The 20,893-nt window shown below is 43.9% G+C and overlaps 1 protein-coding gene across 1 annotated transcript in view; it reads right to left on the minus strand.

The window, feature by feature from the left end:
* Positions 1 to 1,145: 1,145 nt before the first annotated feature.
* HAO1 (hydroxyacid oxidase 1) overlaps positions 1,146 to 20,893 on the minus strand; it is a 54,165-nt gene continuing 34,417 nt past the window's right edge. The window contains exons 4-8 of the mRNA XM_054024466.1: positions 19,025 to 19,200; positions 15,327 to 15,418; positions 10,042 to 10,200; positions 9,754 to 9,823; positions 1,146 to 5,924 (exon numbers count right to left, since the gene is read on the minus strand). Coding sequence (XP_053880441.1) covers positions 5,854 to 5,924; positions 9,754 to 9,823; positions 10,042 to 10,200; positions 15,327 to 15,418; positions 19,025 to 19,200 — 568 coding nt within the window. The 3' untranslated portion in view covers positions 1,146 to 5,853. The remainder of the gene's footprint in view (positions 5,925 to 9,753; positions 9,824 to 10,041; positions 10,201 to 15,326; positions 15,419 to 19,024; positions 19,201 to 20,893) is intronic.

Genomic DNA, 20,893 nt, shown 5'->3' on the forward strand with positions numbered 1-20,893 from the left:
TCCTCACTTTTCCTTTACCTCCTTGTCCACATAATACAATTTGGAGGGTGAAATACCCAGTATGCTTCTTGCTTTGCTACAACTCCTGTGCCTTCGATTGATGGTTATCACCCTTTGTGATGGGCTTAATCCCCATCACCTGTAAAGCAAGGGAAATATCCTAATTAATTATGCTTCACACATGGGAGGTGATTATCTAATTGCCTCCTGGCCAAGGCTAGGCTGTATAAGATGTTGAGGGAGGGACTGAAGAAGAGACGGGTCCTGGGGGAGAAGGTTCTAGACTAGGGCTTAACCGATAGGATACAACAAGGGAACTGTACTGAAGCCCAAGAGGAGTAGAAGGGCTATTAACTTAAAGACTCGTTTGCATCTTTATTTGGACTTGTTCATGCTATCCCAGGAAGAGCTTAGACTTTTAGGTGACTTGACGAGAAGGCCCATGGAACACCCCGGGGGGGGGAGAAGATGCAGACGGAGAAAAGCTATTGCTGGCCAAAGAACTGGCCACTGGTGGTGTGCGCAAGAGGCGAAGTCCCATGCAGTGCTGCATGCCCAGGTGTGAAGGGGCACCCTAGAGGCAAGGGTGCACATTTACATCCTCCTCTGTGCTTTTTGGTTAAGGGGCAACATTGCCAATTACCTCTGTTTTCCCTACTTGAACAATTGAACTTATCAGCCTAAGACACAGTCTATTCTATACAGCGTCCTATCCCATCTTCATCATCATGCAATAAGTTACATGAATAACTGTGACATACCAGAGTACAAACCTGACCAATAAGTAGCTGTGTCACCCCGGCCCTCTGACCTGGGGTGCCCTGGACAATGCTTTGCTGCAGTCACTTCCAGCCTGGACTGCTCACAAACAGACTCCAGCATGCAAGTTACTCCTAGCTATGCCTCTGTATGTTCTGCAGCCAGCCAGCCACACCTTGACTCTTACTAGCTTGGTAATACTGAAGGGGACCCAACACACTCCCAGTCTTAAATTTTCCCCAAGAAATGTCTGTCCTGTACTGCTCAGTCCTCTCTAGGGCAATACAAGTTTCTATTAAGTCCATTATTTCTTTAATAGAAATAATATGCACAACACTTGCCACCCAAATTAAGTTTCCCAAACACTTCAATTCAAACACACTGGATTAGATAAGGCAAGTTTATTAACTACAAAGAAAAAGATTTTTAAGGGAGTACAAGAAACGAGGCATGAAAATCAGAAATGGTTAGAAGGAAATAAAGTTAAAATGCTATTAGTGCCTAACTTAAACTGTATCAGATTTAAGCAAAATTTCTCACCATATGTGTTCAGCAGTCTTACTGACCAAACCCTATAGATCAGGACCTCTTCTCCCAGAATCCAATGAAGTCTTCCTTTGTTGCTTCAGATGTAGAGAATAATATGGGCAGAGGAAGAGAGATGGTTGCCTTGGGGTGTTTGTCCCTCCTTTTTATAGTTTCCATGCCCCTCTTGGGTACCAGGAGACAAAAAGTCTATGGGGAAGGATGTTCCCTGCTGCTTTTTCTTCACCGGGTTTCCTTTCCTGCTTGATGACTCTGTTTACTGCTTAAATGCAAATCAAGCAGAGCACACATATCTTTGTTTGAGACAGACCTGTCTGCCAACTCCTGCTTAGTTAGGGCTGTGGTTTGGAGCATATGTTATCATCATTATACAGGGAAATCTAATCTTAACATACGATACCACACATTTTATCAGGATGATACTGATCAGTAAACGACAAATTTTCAAATGATACATACATACATGGCATACTTTGTACAAAGATTATTACAATAGTGTGTAAGTTGTGAATACAGGGGTACATTCTCTCACACTAACATCTGTCGCATGTGGCTCGTTCTCACTCATCCTAGCCCCAGGGGGGAAATTGGGTATGCAATGTAAGTTGTTTTTATTTTGGTGGGACGAGTCTTGGGGGGATTTGTGTGGGTATTTATAAATCTGCGTGCTCCTCTGTGATCTATTGAGCCAACCCCTGCTTTCCCACCCCATAATCAAAAACCAGATACAAAACACCTGTCTTTTCACATTAATTTTCACAAACAACATTGTTAGTCTGTCACAAGATCCAGGGAAATTCCACTTCACCATGAAAGTTTTTAAAAAAATGAAAGATTTAAGGCAAATGCATTAACTTCATCCTGCAGCCTTTTAACATTTGGCTCTGAAATCACTCTTTATGAAGAGGGCTTATCAGCTTTGAACTTGGAGAGTCAGTCAGTTAGGAGATAAGCAGAGCAAGTTCATTATCCCATCGGAGCAGTAACCTAGAAATGGTTAATTAAACCCAACGAATAAAGTCTATTTCCTCACCATCAAAATTTACTCTGGGCCACAACACTACGGAACCTTCCTCAAATTAAGTTAGGTTAAGGACAGGAAACTGCATCTTCTAAACTTTAGAAATAGATCTTAAACATGTAAACATAAGATACTATGCCCCTATCTTTTGAGTAACATTTATATTATCTAAAATAAACAGTCTTTCTGAAATTGCTCTGTAATTGACATCTGACACAGTCCACATTGCAACACATATGATAAGTGCAGTAAACAGTCGAAATTATGCTTCCTTATGCTCTGAGAAACACTCATATTTCCTTCAACGGATAAACTTTATTTTGTTGCTGTGCAACCGTCATGCAACATAATACACTCGGCAGTAAATACGAGTAAGAATTTTACAACTGAAGGGTAGCGTGTGGCCTTTTGTTTCCTCCCTTCCCCCACACTTTGAGTTCAAGTCCCAACTTATGTTCATGCTGTAATATTCCATCATTTTATTCTAAAACTTTTTGCAAACTCAAGCTTTCGGCAAAAAATGACCCAATGAGTGAAGCTCAATCCGGGGTATTTCAAATAGTGCATAAGGGAAGTTGGGGAAGGAGGATCGGGGGGATGAAGATGCATCATTCCTATGTGATTGATGGGAGAAAAATGGCTATGGGTCTGAGCCTACACCCATTTATATCAATGGCAAAATGCCCCAGGACTTCAATGAATGCAGAACAATGGGATAGAGCCCTACCTCCTGTTTTTTTTTTTTTTTAAAAGTATCACTAGATTTCTAGGGCAGGCTTTTCCAAAGCATTCTGCACTGATTTACCTTCGCTCCAACTGACGGTACCATTGACTTCAAAGGGAGTGGAGTTAGGTCAACAGGGATCACTTTACAAAACTCTAGTCCTGGTATTTCGTGTTCACTTGAGAGGTGAGATATCAAGAGCCGACTTGGTTTTAGGCTGAAAGAGACTACTAGATTCTTAACTTGACTGCCTGTATGGATTGGGGGAGATCACTTAACACTGCTGTGCCCATTCTCATATTTTGTACCTAGGCTAAATTTTCATTCCCGTCTCCTGAGAAGTCTAGTTTGCTCAAGGCATACAGGACCAAGTTCCTTGTCTTAGTTTCCTCATACCAAATAGTGTCAATAATACTTATGGTCCTGCCTCAGATGGTGTTCGATCTAAGGGCTATCAATCCTTCAAGTACACAAGTAGTTCTTATTTGATTGAAATACACATGTAAGTAAAGCTTTGGAAGATCAAGCCATAGAATCATAGAATATCAGGGTTGGAAGGGACCTCAGGAGGTCATCTAGTCCAACTCCCTACTCAAAGCAGGACCAATCCCCAACTAAATCATCCCAGCGAGGGCTTTGTCAAGCCTGACCTTAAAAACCTCTAAGGATGGAGATTCCACCACCTTCCTAGGAAACCCATTCCAGTGCTTCACCACGCTCCTAGTGAAAAAGTTTTTCCTAATATCCAGCCTAAACCTCCCCAACTGCAACTAGAGACCATTACTCCTTGTTCTGTTATCTGCTACCACTGAGAACAGTCTAGATCCATCCTCTTTGGAATCCCCTTTCAGGTAGTTGAAAGCAGCTATCAAATCCCCCCTCATTCTTCTCTTCTGCAGACTAAATAATCCCAGTTCCCTCAGCCTCTCCTCATAAGTCATTTGCTCCAGCCCCCTAATAATTTTTGTTGCCCTCCGCTGGACTCTTTCCAATTTTTCCACATCCTTCTTGTAGTGTGGGGCCCAAAACTGAACACACTACTCCAGATCAGGCCTCACCAATGCCGAATAGAGGGGAATGATCACATCCCTCGATCTGCTGGCAATGCTCCTATTTATACAGCCCAAAATGCTGTTAGGCTTCTTGGCAACAAGGGCACACTGTTGACTTATATCCAGCTTCTCGTCCACTGTAACCCCTAGGTCCTTTTCTGCAGAACTTCTGCCTACCCACTTGGTCCCTAGTCTGTGGCGGTGCATGGGAATCTTCCGTCCTAAGTACAGGACTCTGCACTTGTTCATAAATAGCTATGGCCCTCACGTGAACAATGGGACTAGTCATTTGAAAAAGGACTACTTATGTAAGCAAGGGTTGGAAGAATTAGCCTCTTGGGGACCCAATCCAAAGGCCATTAAAGTCAACAGGAGTATTTTCATTTACTTCAATGAAGTCCTTGATAAGTCAAATCCTGCTCTCCTTACTCGCGCAAGGAGCCACATTGAGCTTAACGGGACTAGGGTCAATGGAACGTGATTTGTCCCAACGGTTGCAGAGTGCCATTTATACGCCTATAGGAAATATCAGCCAATTTATGACTGCTAGGCTGGAGCACTAGCATATTATCTAAGCACTCTCCTCCTGCTTTCTCTGAGGTGTAAAAATTCCCAGTACACAGCTTGAGGACCTCCAGCAAAATGAATACTTGTCAGCGCTAATATTCCTAAATTAAATATCAAGCCAAAAAACCAGAAACGCATGTCCAGGCCTTCTTCATACAATGGAAATAAGAGAGACACATTCAATTTTACTTACTTTCTTAGCAGTTTACATATTACCTTTCTGCATGTCAGTTTCCCCATCTGTAGAATAATGGATAGATACCCTTCTCGTGCGAAATGCTTTAAGATGTGTGGCTGACATCATACTCAGCACTTCCTGCATCATTACTATTATTTTGTATTTATACTTCAGGGAAGTGAAATTTGTCCAAGAAATCATCTAAACCAATGTTAATTTTTTTAAGGTAAAAATATAGCAGAACTCCAGCTGGTGTTCAAGTCACTCGGACTACATGGATTTCTACCAGCTGAGGATCTGGCTTATGGTCGGTATTCTTATATTATTATAATTTAAGTGCAAAGAGATCTGTGTCAGTTAAGACTGTGAACCTCCAAACTCCGGATTGGCTGTACAATCCCTTGCATCTCAAAAGCCGCCAAGATACTTACACAGCTCCCAGCCTACGCTGTTTACACAGTCATGTAGTTGCTAGGGGAAACAATGCCATGTTGATACGAAAGGAATATTTAATCTGGACAATCTGAAGTGTAGCTTCTATAAACAGTGAACAAGAGGTATCCTTTAAACTTTGATATTTTGGTAGTTGTTTGCTATCAAAACATTTCTGTTTATAGTTTCGTTTTAACAGCTAAGCTACTTCCAGACATGCATGTTAACATCTGAGAAAAGTTCTTCGCATCTGTACACATATTGAAAAGTTAGCAGTTTCTGGTTAGCTGGACAACAACTACAATTGCGTGCACTGGGAGAGAATTAGGGCCCACTCTTGCCATCCTTATTCGCACCAGGGGCCAGATTTTCACAAGTGCTCTGCTCCTTTTAAGGGGCTAGTGTGGGCTACTGAGCACTGAGGAAAACCTGGCCCATGTACTTCTTTCAGAAGTAGCCCCCTATAAACCAATCGGGCTACTCTCCTAAGTAAGGGTTTCATGACGGGGCCCAAACAGAACAATCTGGCCACAGTGAATAGGGTGGTTTTGTCCAGAGCCACACCTTTTTTGTGCTAAATCTTGGACACAGCAGAGGAAGTTCTTCGTACCAATGTCGTGTCAATCTCTTTCACACTCCGGCATCCTGGGAGAGAAATTACATACGTATAATGTGAATATACTTAGAAGAATAATCAGCATTATTCAGGAACTGGTCTTCCAGCGAAAGATGACCCTTGACCCCCACCTCCCCCGGGCAGCCCTGGCAAGTAGTGAGCTTGCTTTCACAGTCCACTTGAAGGAGGAATTTGGGAGAACAAAGCTGTCGGCCACCCCTGAAGATGTAGAGGGGGAAAAGGGTCCAACCTTCTCCCCGCTGATCATGCTCGAGTTGGAGGAGCCTCCAGGCCAGAAGGAGCCCCCAAAGAAAGCATCTACAAAGGAACAGAGCAGGGGCCTGCTGGGAGGAGAGCGTGTTCTGCCAAGTTCCCCTTTGAACCTGAAACTCGGGGTAAAAATGCATCAGCCCAAACCAAAGCCCTGGATCTAACCACCACAGAACTGGGAGCCAGCTCTGAGTTTCTTCAGGGTCCCCTATCTCGATACTGGTCCAAACTGGTCTCCCACACTAACCCCCTCTGCACTAGGGGGAGGGAGGGATTTCAAAATGTAGATCAGGATCCAAATGTTGCAGCTCAAGCCCATCGCTGGGGGGGGGGGAAAGAGACCCACATTTGCTGATGGCTCCTGCAAACTGAACCTGGCGACTGTCAGATGGCTCTACTCCTCACTAGCACTAGAAGCATTAGAGATCACTTGGTGCTTTTTGCAAGTACAGAGGCATGAACCCCAATATTCTGGCCAAATTCCCACTTCCAATATTCATTCTACTTCAGTCTCCCCTTGCTGTTCCAATAGGATATGGGATGCTACTTCCCATCCTATCCCCAACTGTTGTGTAGTGTTAAACATTGTATCTTCCATCCTAGAAGGAGCTGGGTGGAGGGGGGGCGGGTAAGTAATACCATAGGACGTAATTGTCCCCATTCCTCTTATAAAAATGTCTTAGAGAAATTAATCATTCTCTATGGTTTTTTAACCATTTTATATCAATTAATAGAAAATGTATCTGTGTTATAGAATCATAGAAGTGTAGGACTGGAAGGGACCTCAATAGGTCAGCTTGTCCAGTCCCCGGCACTCAAGGCAGGACTACATAATAACTAGACCATTCTTGACAGGTGTTTGTCTAACCTCCTCTTAAAAACCTCCAATGATGGAGATTCCACAACCGCCGTAGGCAATTTATTCCAGTGCTTAACCACCCTGACAGTTAGGAAGTTTTTCCGAATGTCCAACCTAAACCGTCCTTCCTTCAATTTAAGCCCATTGCTTCTCGTGCTAGCCTCAAAGGTTAACAAGAACAATTTTTCTCCCTCCTCCTTGTACCAACCTTTTATATACTTGAAAATTGTTATCGTGTCCCCACTCAGTCTTCACTTTCCAGACTAAACAAACCCATTTTTTTCAATTTTCCCTTAGAGGTCATGTTTTCTAGACCTTTAGTCATTTTTGTGGCTCATCTCTGGACTTTCTCCAATTTGTCCTCATCTTTCCTGAAATGTGGTGCCCAGAACTGGACATAATACTCCAGCTGAAGCCTAATCAACATGGAGTAGAGCGGAAGAATTACTTCTCGTGTCTTGCTTGCAACACTCCTGCTAGTACATCCCAGAATGATGTTTGCTTTTTTTGCAACAGTGTTACACTGTTCACTCATATGTAGTTTGTGATCCACCATGACCCCCAGATCCCTTTCCACAGTGCTCCTTCCTAGGCAGTCATTTCCCATTTTGTATGTGGTCCCAATTGATTGTTCCTTCCAAAGTGGCATACTTCGCATTTGTCCTCATTGAATTTCCCCCTGTTTACTTCAGACCATTTCTCTAGTTTGTCCAGATCATTTTGAATGTTAAGCCTGTCCTCAAAAGCACTTGCAACCCTTCCCAGCTTGGTATCATCCGCAATCTTTATAAGTGTGTACTCTATGCCATTATCTAAATCAATTATGAAGATATTGAACAGAACTGGTCCTAGGATTGATACCTGTGGGACCCCACTCGATATGCCCTTCTAGCTTGACTGTGAACCAGTGATGACTACTCTCTGGGAACAGTTTTCCAACCAGTTATGCACCCACCTTATGGTACTTCCACCTAGGCTGTATTTCCCTAGTTTGTTTATGAGAAGGTCATGCGAGACAATATCAAAAAAGCCTTACTAAAGTCAAGATAATCACAATTACTGCTTACCCCCTATCCACAAGGTTTGTTACCCTTTCAAAGGGTACGTCTTCACTACCCGCCGGATCAGGTAGAAAGCTATTAAGTTGGTTTAATGGGATTTGTTCTTGACAAATCCATGCTGATTGTTACTTATCACCTTATTATCTTCTAGGTGTTTGCAAATTCATTGCTTGATTATTTGCTCCATTATCTTACCGGATGCTGAAGTTAAGCTGACTGGTCTGTAATTCCCTGGGTTGTACTTATTCCCCTTTTTATAGATGGACACTATATTAGCCCTCTTCCAGTCCTCTGGAATCTCTCCCGTCTTCCACAAGTTTTCGAAAATAATTGCTAATGGCTCAGATATCTCCTGAGTCAGCTCCTTGAGTATTCTAGGATGTATTTCATCAGGCCCTGCCGAGTTGAAGACATCTAACTAAGTTGTTCTTTCCCTATTTCAGCTTCAGATCCTACCTCATTTTCACTGATATTCCCTGTGTTAGATGCCCAATCACTACTAACCTTTTCGGTGAAAACTGAAACAAAGAAGTAACTTACCACTTCTGCCATTTCCAAATTTTCTGTTATTGCCTTCCCCTGTTGTCTAGATTCTAATGTATTTGTAGAATGTTTTCTTGTTACCCCTTATGTCTCTAGCTAATTTCATCTTGGTTTGTGCATTGGCCTTTATAATTTTGTCCCTACACGCTTGTGTTGTTTGTTAATATTCATCCTTTGTAATTCGACCTAGTTTCCACTTTTTCTAGGACTCTTTTTTTTTTGAGTTTTGGATCATTGAAGATCTCCAGGTTAAGCCAGAGTGATCTCTTGCCATACTTCCTACCTTTCCTTTCTTATGGAGGATGGCTTGAGGAACCTTTAGAAAGATCATTCTCAATCGAAGAGCCATTTCTGTAGAACCCTGTTCAGTTTCTATAACCTTGGGGTTTTTTTCCAATCCTATAAGACTTTTCCATAAGGGCAATCTCAGCACAGCCATGCATATGGGTGGCAAAGGAGGCAGAAAGAGTACTGACTGTCCCAGAGCAATTCTGCTTGCTGAGACCAGGATGACTTAGGGCAGCCAGAGGGGCTTTAAAAAAGAGGCACTGTGAATCTTTAACTGCTGCACATGCAGAGAATAGCCATGGGTCTGACCATGCCCCCAAACCAGCAGGTGCTGTCCACTTCCTGGGGCCCATGATGCCCGAACTGGGCCAGGTATGGAATATCTGCCATCTTACAGCACTGAGAACAATAGAGTCTGCATATCGTTTCCCTCCACTGTCTCTCCCATGGAAACAAAGGGACGGATTTTGTCCACAGCTGGGGATCCTTTGAGATGAAAGGTGTTATACGAATGTGAGACAGCGGCTGGGTCTATGCTGCAGTCAGCAAGGTGAGCGCAGCATATCCATGCTAGCTTTAATCTAGCTAGTGCCGCTAAAAACAGCCGTGAAGACAGGGTGCCACGGATCCCCAGCTCAGGTTACCACCCTGACTGGGTACCCAAGCAGGCTTGTACAGCCTGCACTGAAGACTGCGCGGCTACATCTTCAGAGCTATTTTAGCCTCACTCGCTAGATTAAATCTAGCACAGGTTGGTCTAGCTGGGCTGCCAATAATACTTTCAATTGCAGCATACAGGGAAGGACTGTGACTATGGAAAGGAAGCTGGTGTCTCACCAGAAAGTGCCATTGCTAGCTGGAATTCTTCCTTCAGCATCTGGAGAACTTCTTTTGCCCCTTCTTCACCCTAATAGATTGGAAGACAATATAGTGTACTACAACGTACATATGCACCCGGGGGCTGAATTAAGGTTTTATGGACAATCTTAATTGTGGCATTTCATAAATTTCACAGGCTTGAGTTTGCACCCATAACAGTCCCTGGTCATATTTTCTGAATGTTAGTGCATGTCTAAAAGGCTAGTCTAATAGTCAAAATTTGGACTGCAGCCTTTGATGAATTACCTGATAAACCAACCCCCAGATGATAGGTCTTCCAATGAACACTGCTGTGGCACCAAGAGCTAATGCCTTGAGAACATCCGTGCCTTTTCTCACTCCGCCATCCAGGAACACCTCTACCTTCCCTTCCACAGCCTCAACAATTTCCGGCAAGACATCAATCTAGGAAAGCAAGAACAGGACAGTGGCAATTCAGTCACTTGTGACACTACTGAATTTTTAAGCCAACTGCCACATGTAGGAACCAGTCTTTAATGAAGATAAGCATGAATTGTGTGCCTAATGAATGTGCACGAATAATGCAGTTGTGTGTACAAATATGGATGTGACTAATCATACTAGTAAGAAGAGGTTAGTACTGATCCAGTGCAGTGCTAGGGGACACTTTGTTGGAGATGCTGTCTTTCTCGTGACATATAAAAGCAAGGTCCTTGTTAGGGCTGTATATGCGCCTTTCATGAAACCTAGAACCAAATTAAACTCATTTTTCTCTTAGCACAGTGCAGTATGGGATGTACCAAGTCCAGTGACCAGTCACGATGAACCTGATACACCAGACCTGAAGAAGAGCTCTGTGCAAGTTTGAAAGCTTGTCTTTCTCACCAACAGAAGATGGTCCAATAAAAGATATCTCCCCCACCTTGTCTCTCTAATTGTGCTAGTAGACATGCATAAAGATCCTGTTTTACATGCACAATCACAATGGCTACATACGCAAGTTTCCTGTGCATGATATCATTTGTGTGTGTTATGGCCCATCAGAGATTGGGAGCCCATTGTGCCAGGCTCTGTACATACACATAGCAAGAGACAGCCCTTGCCCTGAAGAATTTACTATTAAAGTTGGTAGAAAATTTTCCATCAAAGCATTTTTTCCAGTGAAAATGGCTTTTTCAGTGAGCACATTTTTGTGATTAATTTTCAATTTTGGAAGGAAAATGTCAGCATTCACTGACAACCAAAACATTTTCAGTATTTCAACTAAAACCTAAAAACTAAAAATACAATTTTTTTAAATGGTTTTGTCTAATTTTTTTTTTTTTGCGGGGGTGGTGGAGAGAGAGAGAATCATTCACTTTCCAGCCAACTCAACCTACTATCGAACTAGCCACGGGAAAGGATGGAAAAAAGAAAGGGGGATTATTCCTATTTTACAAACAGGGAACCGAGGCAGAGCCAGATTAAGTATTTTGCCCATGATCACACAAGATGCCTCGAGTCCCAGACTACTACCGTAACTACAGGACCACTCTTCCTGTCATGCCTAACTTTTTACTATGTCAGCAAAGCAGGAGAGATATTAGATTAGAAGCAAAATGCTAAAGAGGCTGACAACATCATGCTCTAGGAAGGCAAGCTGGGCTCCAAATTCATCCCTTTTCAAACAGGGATGTAATTAATTTCCCTTTTAAAGAATCAAAATAACACCCTCTTTCTATATCCAAGCAAACTGCACCACCATACAAGGGCTGTAATTACTAAAGTAAAATGTTTTAATTATGGTTTGCATCAATTTCCCCAATGTGTAATTAGGCATTAGGAAATATTAACCAGTTTGGGTTCAACTCAGATTTCAAAAACCCATCAAATTAAAACATGTGATTATGATGCAGAAATAGAAACACTTTATGATCTGGTACAAATATATATTATGAAAAATGTATTATAAAATATACCCCACTGTTGCAATATGAAATCCAGTGAACAGACCAGAATATTCAAAATACATAACTTAACGGTTTCTTCTCCTTCAAGTTAACATTACAAGCAAATAATTTGTAACAAGTACATTTTTCAGTTCAATTTTTCTTCTATTTCAGTTGGCAAAACGTGAGTAGACATCAACATTCTTGAATTCAAAATCATTTGTTAATTTCTTCATGAATGGTTCATTTCAGAATAGCTCTCACATACAGTGTAAAATTTTCAGAAATGCCCAAGTGACTTAGGAGTCCCATTTTCAGAAGTGAGCAAGCAGATTTTCAGATGTGCCTCATTTTGTGGGTGCTCAGCTTCAGCCACCTAAAAAAAGACCTCATTTTCAGAAACAGCTGAGCACTTACCCTCTGAAAATCAGGCCTTTTTTTGGTGTCTTAAATTGGGTACCTGAAAATTGAGGCGACAAAAAATCACTGGACACGTTTAAAATCTTGATCTAGGTCACTTTTGAAAATGGGACTTTGACTTAAAAGTCTATGAGGCACTCTTGAAGATTTTAGTGATAGTTCACTGCAAATCCCCTTTTACATTTAAACTTCAGAATCCGTGCAGCATTGGTTAGTAAACACAAGTCACATGGTATTGGTTAGTTCCCCAGTTGAGGGTCTTAAGTGCTGCCTGACGCCATGTAGATTTGGAATTTTACAATCACGTATATCATCTGACATTTGCTTTCTGCAACCATTCAAGGTGGTAACGCCAGACCGAGTGAATGTTTGCAGAAAGCAAATATTAAAAAGTCATGATCACAGTTAAATTTCATTTTGAATGCAAACAAACGTTCGTACAAACATTTTCCTGTTGTTGACTCTGATCTAATTACAGAAGTTAGCTGGAAGGAACAAGTACTAAATTCTGTTCATGTGACTTATTGCAATGCATGTTCTTGTCTCCCTATAGGAGTAAGTCTCCTAGTGACGTAATGGGAGAACCATACTAGTATTCAGAGAACATCTGAGAACTGAAAGACCCAAGAGTAGAATTTTGACCCCTACCTTACATGTCAAAACTGAGCCAAGTTGCTAGCTGACATATCCACATTCTCCCAGGATGAGTATCACTGCACAGCTGCCTTCCCCCATCCTCCTCCTCCCACCCCTCAATCATCTGTAGTCCTTGGTCTGCCTGAGACACATGGCAAGCTAGGGCCAATCAGAGGCTGGCTCCTTGCTTTGTGTAACATTTAGGAAATACGTGTGATCATAGCTAGAATAGAAAGCTAAGATAAGGTTTCTTCTGAAAAACTAGAAAAAGGTCATTTGTGTAACACCAGCAGGATCTGGGGAGGAGGGTTAATGGTGGGAATTGGCAGGCCCCCCAGAGAGGAAGGAAGGAAGAGATCAAAGGGTTCTAAGGGAAGGAAGGGATGTTCTAACACAAATCCTGGAAATTTTTCATTCATAATGTTTTTCCGTGAAAAACAGCGTGTGCTTCAGGACTGAGAGCTACTGTGAAAACATTTTTATCAAGCTTTCCAGTTTTTCAGCAAAAGCAACAATTTCCCCAATTACTCTTCTCTGCCACTGAATGCAAAAGCATGGCTGATTACCGGTTGTATGGTTATTCACCCCAGGTAAACGTCTTTTCTTTTCTACTCTACTCACTATCTTTTCAAAGTTACAAAGTTACAGAGCAGCAAAAGGAAAAATGAAACACGAAGGGCTAGTCTACACTAGAAGCGCTACATCAGCGCAGCTGCTCCAATGCAGCTGCACCGTTGTAGCGTGTCTGGTGAAGACGCTCTATGCCGACAGGAAGAGCTCTCCCATTGGCATAATAAATACACCTCCGCGAGAGGCGGGAGCTATGTCAGCAGGAGAAGCTCTCTCACTGACATAGCACTGTCCATACCAGTGCTTAGGTAGGCATAACTACGTCACTCAAAGGGGTGGCTTATTCACACCCCTGAGCAATGTAAGTTACACCAAAGTAAGTGGTAGGGTAGACCCGGCCTCAACAACTCTGCAAGGTTTCCAAAGTTGGAGAAGTAGTGAAAAGTCAAAGTGTCAGACTTTGGCATTTTCATTTCTCCTTTTGCTGCCTCGTAGCTTTTCGGTAGGTTTTGAAAAGTTTTAGCACATCAAAAGGAAAAGCGGGGGGACAAGTCTGGACATGATTCAGTTTATTGCACTAGGTGGTAAAAAAGAGGGGTAGGGAGGAAAATGGAAACAAATACTAAGAATTTCTAAATTTTTAAAATGCAGAAAACTTTGAAATAATATTCCGTACATTTTGGCGGGGGGGGAGGAGAGCAGGAGCAAGTTTTGTTGTATTGATCCAATCCTGTACAACAACTTTGAATTTTTTTTGCAAAGTCTTTTTCACATTTTCATCCAGTTCTATTAAGACTCCTGGTTTCCTGTAAGACTCTTGATTTTGGGCAACCTCTCCCACCCACCTGAGCTTCCATCTGAATCTCCTGCTTGTCACGCAGTCTCTCAGGAGTTCAGGAATCTCAGGCAGCAAGGAGCCAGAGAGAGGGTGAATCGGGGAAACTAGAAAGGAAGGGGGAAATGGTAGAGAAACTCCAGGGAGAAGAAAGCTAGGTGTGGTGAGCAGGAGACCTTTGATAGATTTGATAGTAGGAAAGTTTATTCAAATGAGGAAATGCATATTCAAATCTGCACGTTAGAATATTGTCTAATTAGCCTAAAATCCCCAGAATTCCAGGTATGCTTAACTGGTATGGTTAGGAGAAGGTAACAGTACAGAAGTTGCTGGGCCCTATCATTCTTAGTGGAAGTGGAAGATCACCAAAGCCTGGGGGCTCTTGGACATCAGAGGGAACAGAGACAGATGGGCGTGGGAAGGAGTTCACTAAGGCTCAACCCCCAAACAAATGCAGACTTTCTGCTTACAGTAAAATGGAGATATCGGAGTTAATTCAGCTATAGTTGGCTTCTCACCCTGGCTAATCCAGTCAACCAATTCTTTAGATGTGACCTCTGGCCTCCTGCTACACTATTTATTCCACATTGCATTGGGTTGTATTGCCACCAGGTAGCATGAGGTAAGACATTGTTTCAACGTGTCAGAAGACACGTACCCACTTGCGCCTCCTAGTGCAGTTAAAGTTTTGAATGATCCACGGCATGCCAAGCATCCAGGACTACTTTTCTCCTTTTATTGGGCTCTTAAATGAGCTAACCTGAAACCACTCCTTTGGCTTGCTTTCCTGAGCCCTGCAGCCAGGGCAGGCTGCCCAGGCTCCCAGCGGCAACAGCCCACATGTTAATCCTTCTGTGGCTTTTGGTTTGATTTCTTAGAAGAAAGAAACCCACAGGCTGCCCTCAGACACACCAGTAAGAGGCTACGAGTGCCTACATGCCCGTTGTGAAATTCTAAGGGGCCTTGAAAGAAACAGCCCATTGGAGCTTAAAAAATATAGCACACATTTACATGGTTCCTCTCCAGTAACCACATGTGCAACTTAAAAGGGGCAGGGCAGGAGCGGGGGGTGGGGGGGGGGGACGGAGAAAGAGAACAAGTTAGCAAGCAGCTGTAGATGCAATTAAAGTTACTAAATAGATTCTCAAGTGCCATTCCTAAGTGGTTTCACCAATACTCACAGTTGCTGGCACACCATCCAGTTGGCGCGCACCATGGTTGGACACCAGGATTCCATTTAGACCATGCTTCACAGCTTCTCTAGCATCATCAGCTGCAAGAAACAAAAGTTGGCCCTTCAGACATTGCACTAAATTAGGGCTGTCCATGTAGCAATGACAGCGTCATTCTGTTAATGAGAATCTACCCAGGGCTCTGGCTTCTAATAGCTGAGCCTGGCACCAGCCTGCGGACAGTTGTGTCCATAAATTGTGGCCTGACCAGAATTAAAGTTAGCATTTGTATCACCCGGAACATTGGAGGAGATAAGTAGCTCTGAGTAGGCAGTTATACATCTCTTCTGGTGGCTGGCATGTACTTTCATCACACTGATCTGCAGTTCATCATCCTTAAGACAATCCTGCTGCTGTGTGTTTTACTGTAGTCTGAAATTATTAATGTCATTACAGTGTAATCACTTCACTATGTTCAGTTGGCTTTTGATTGATTACAGAAGCTTCGGAAAGAAACAAAAAAAGTCCCATTCTCACTTCTACACATGCAGCGTGTAACTCAGAGCTGTACGTGCCATGGGTAGAATACATCCATTTGTTCCCGTTTCCTGTCATAGCAGATTTCAGATTCACCCTAAATTAATGCCAACATACGAATGCTTATACGATTATGGAAAATGGATTTTATTGATTTGGGAATATCAGTTAAAATGGAAAATGAGGGTCTTCTAGAACTTAGACAGAGGGAGGATGGTGTAATGGTTAGGGCCCTAGTCTAAGACTTAGAATTCCAGTCTTTGCTCTGGCTCAGACTGTGACACCTTGGTCAAGTCACTCTGGCGTTTTTGAAAATATGACCCTAAATGACTAAGCCTCCTAAGTGCCTAAGTCATTTTTGAAAATGGGATTTAGGAGCCTAAGTCTCATCAGAAGTCAATAGGACTTAGTACCTAAGTGACACAGGCACTTAGGTGTCTAAGTCACATAAATACTTCTGACCATTTTACCCAACGCTTCTTTGTGCCTCGCTCCCCCTATCTGTACAATGGGGATAATAGCACTTCCCTACCCCACAGGGCTATTGTGAGCATAAATATAGTAAAGACTCAGCTCCTATGGCACTGAGGGCCATTATAAGTACTATAGATAGACTCATACTGAGTTTGACATATTAAAGTAGGTAAACATGTAAAACTATTTATAGTACTTACATGGTGCCCACTACCATAGTATCTAAGCATTCATGCACATACACAAACTAAAAAACCTTTTAATGGGATCTCAAAGTCCTTTCCACATGCTAATTACGTCCCGCAGCATCCTCGTGACGTACAAAACATTACTGTTCACATTTTATAGATGGGTTCACCGCATGAGCGATCAAACAACTTATCCATACACCAAGACAGGGGCTGAGTCAGGAACTGAAGCCAACTATCCTGACTCCAAGTGCACGGGACAATGACCCTTCCCTTATGCATGTAAATGAGCTGTGAGAATCTCTGACATTAGGCAGAACTGTGTTGCAATAATACATGGTGTACTGTACAGGATATGCACAAAGCAATACAAACTTGATTTCCACAGAAAACAACCCTCAGGGTGGGTGTGCAGCACCTACCACAACGGGATTCTGCCCCATGAATGGCGTTCCTAAGTGCCACTGCAATAGTTAATAACTCAAAGCTGTGACAGACCCAAACCAGTGGGGTACAGGAGTCTGGTAGATGGCAAATATACTGGTCACTGGATGAGTAGTTTTCTGTTCCCTGAGTGACCAGAGCAGAGGCTGCACTAGAGTAATCAGGAACCTGCTAGAACCAGTTAAGGCAGGCAGGCTAATTAGGACACCTGGAGCCAATTAAGAAGAAACTGCTAGAATCAATTAAAGCAGGCTAATCAGGGCACCTGGGTTTTAAAAAAGGAGCTCACTTCAGTTTGTGGTGTGAGTGTGAGGAGCTGGGAGCAAGAGGCGTAAGGAGCTGAGAGTGAGAGTGAGAGGGTGAGGGTGAGGGTGTGCTGCTAGAGGACTGAGGAGCATAAGCGTTATCAGACACCAGGAGGAAGGTCCTGTGGTGAGAATAAGGAAGGTGTTTGGAGGAGGCCATGGGGAAGTAGCCCAGGGAGTTGTAGCTGTCATGCAGCTGTTACAGGAGGCACTATAGACAGCTGCAGTCCACAGGGCCCTGGGCTGGAACCCGGAGTAGAGGGCGGGCCCGGGTTCCCCCCAAACCTCCCAATTGACCTGGACTGTGGGTTCTTCCAGAGGGGAAGGTCTCTGGGCTGTTCCCCAACCCACATGGTGAATCTCTGAGGCAAGAAAATCCGCCAATAAGCGCAGGACCCACCAAGATAGAGGAGGAACTTTGTCACAAAGCCCACTTTTGGCTGTCCAGTGTGCAGAGCACTATGTGAAGAGAGCTGAGATGAAGGGTCCCATATACATCACTGATTTGTTTGCAGGTGGTGGAGATCTCTCAGGAAGGCAGTGTGATTTAGAGCACCCGGGACAGCACTCGGAATAGGGAAGTACTGAATGCTAATTCCTGGTTCTGTGACTGGCTTGCCATGAGACCTTGGGCTAGCCACAACATCTCCATGCTTGATTCAATTACTTACTTAATCAGGAGTTACTACAATGAGGTCAGCAGAGTTACGGTGATCGGAAACCTGCGCGAGCAAAAACACAACCCAGCCCGCTTCATCTCATTGCAAGAGTAATGTGAGGAGTAGCTACCTAAGGTCCTGGTTCTGACGTCACTGACATTGGTCTAATTCCATTGGTTTCCAGGGAGCTACACCCACTTTACACCAGCATAGGTGAGATCAGAATTAGGTCCACAAAATTCTATACCATGTAAATGCTTAATAATAGTGGTGAGATGGTCTGTAACTATGCAAGGCAGCCAGGCCTGGTGCTAATTCTCTGCCATTACCCAGGTTACACCTCTGTAACTGCACTGACATCAGAAGCCCATAAAAACCATGCATCGCTGCTTTGTGTGATAGAGAAGCAGGATATAATTTTTGTTAGCTCACACTCTCCTAGGGCCCAATCATTGAAGGCGATGAGCATTTCCTGGCCAGGATGACCACAGACCTCCAACAATGCCTACTACAAAACCCACATCTTTGCCCTAGCCTTCCCACAACCGGAAAAATAATGATGTCCAGCCCCTGCTGACCAGGACAAAGAGATACATCTACGCATATGCTTCATAACATTGGAAGAGACTCCCATAGCACAATGAGGCATGCCGTAGAAGAGTTTACATGAGAAAGAAAGGCAGAGAGAATGCCCTTCAACTCCCATTGAACTCGGTTGGCACGGAAAGACAGTTAGCACTTCCCAAGCCAGTCCCCAGTTAGGAAGAAGAAACCGTTTGTTTCAGCTGGTTTAGGCTCCAGTTGGGCAACTCCTCCCTATTCAGCACATCATTGAAGCATTCATGTAATCCCCATTAAAATCCATGAAAGTTCAGCATTTGCTTAAAGTTATGGTGGCCTATGTTAGAAGAAGATTTTTTTAAAAGATAAAGGAGAATCATGCGCTCCCTATGTCTATTCTATGAACAAATTTTTGCCTTTAATCCTACAGAAAAATCTGTGCCAATAAAGCAACGTAAAAGTGTTTATTACTATCAGTAGCTGATTTAAATAAAGGTAGCCTTATGAAAGCCTGTTGCTGAACCTTCACTGCTACAAACCTCGGAGAATTCCTTTAGCGACGATCGGCAGAGATGTTAGTCCTCTGAGCCATTTAATATCCTCCCACTTGATGGACGGATCAATCGCTTGGGCCACATAAACAGCCAGTCCACTATTTTCACCGTAGCCTTTCTCGGAGGAAAATGCCAAAGTGTCGGTGTTGAAATTTTTCATTCTAACGTTACACAGAGACAAAAGAAAATTACACTGAAAAAAGAAACATTTAAAAACCCGCATTTGCCCTGCAATGAGTTCCATGCCAGCGGATCCCTTCGCTGGCACACATCTTATGGCAGGCTCGGGGGCTCATATTGCACAGTGCGATGGGGCCAGTCACCTCCCGTGAGCGCCTCCTATCGGGCGGGTGTGTGCCTGCACTCTCTCTCTCTAGCTGCGTCACTTGTGGTGACTCCTGTTAGGCTGTTAACTTCTCAAGCAGGTTTTCAGCGACTCAGCCCTCCGGCCAAGTCACACACCGTCTGTGGGTGTGTAACACAAGCCAACCCCTTCTGGGATACACAGTCCAACAGGGCCTCTCACAGTGCCATTAGCTATGTCTCTATCGCTAGCCCTGTCCCTGGGCTCAGTCCTTAATCAGTCCAACAGGGCCTAACCCAGTACCCTCAGTTGGTCTCTTTAGCCCTACCTCTGGGCTCGGTTCTCAACTGTCTCTCAGCCGCTTCTGGGCTAGCTTTCAATACTCCCTGCTCTGTTATAGAGCAGTGCCCCCAGGACTCCCTCCCTGGAGACTCTTCGCTCGGTAGCAAGGCTCACTGGCCCCAGCTCTTCAGCTAAAGCACTAGTTCAGTCCCCTTCTGGGGGGTTATCAAAGTCCACAAATGCTGACCCTCTTTGGGGTCTTCAGCCCGCTCCCTGGGGCCTGTGTAAATTCCCCTTCTTCTGGGCTTTGGCCACTCTGCCTGTGGCTGGCGGAGGGGTACCTGCTGGGCTCACGCACTACTCTGAGTCGCAACCCAGGGACCCTATAAATAGTAGCCACCAGCTGCATCCCTTTTAACTCTGTGGCTAATGTTCCCTGGGCCACTTCCCCAAGGTCCCTTCACCTGTACCTTCACCCTTAGCTCAGGAATGAAGTCTTGCTGAGTCACTGCAGTCAGCAGGAGCACCTTCCTTGCTCCCCAGGTCCCTGCTGGCAGTGCTCTGTCCAGTCCTGGAACTGCTGCAACCAGCCAGGAGCACTTTCTTTGCTCCTCAGGATCCAGCCAGTAACTGGTCTGATCTGTCCAGCCTGATGGGCTGTGATTGACTACCCCTGCAGCCTCTAATTGGCTGCTTCCATGCTGCCGCTCTAGGAAGCCTGAAGGAGTCACCTCTGCTGCTCCTTTTCTGGGATGGGGCATGGTAGGACTGAGAGGCCTCCAGCAGGGGGCCTCAGGGACTGATACACCCCATCACACACAGTTAGCAAAGGCACATATCCTCGCATTTAGGGTAGTATTCAATATCAACCAAAAAAAAAAATCGGCCAGTCATTTGTCTCATAGCTTGCATACAAAGGGCCTATGCTACTATCATTGCAGTCAATAGCAACACTCCCCTTGCTTTTAAGGGAAGTAAGATCAGGCCCCAGTCCAACAGCAAGTCGGTGTTAGGGTCAGGAATAGAACCTATGAAGAGGAAGGATGGCCCAGTGGTTAGGACAGTGGATTCAAGTCCCTTCTCTGCCACAGGATTCTTGTGTGACCTTGGACAAGTCACCAAGTCTCTCTGTGCCTCAGTTCCCCATCTGTACAATGGGGATAACACCACAGCCCTGCCTCCCACAGGGATGTTGTGAGGATAAATACAGTAAAGATTGTGAGGAGTTCAGATACTATGGTAACAGGGCCCATATAAGTACCTAAAAG

The sequence above is a fragment of the Malaclemys terrapin genome, chromosome 3, assembly GCF_027887155.1.
Source record: "Malaclemys terrapin pileata isolate rMalTer1 chromosome 3, rMalTer1.hap1, whole genome shotgun sequence".
Classification (NCBI taxonomy): Eukaryota; Metazoa; Chordata; order Testudines; family Emydidae; genus Malaclemys; species Malaclemys terrapin.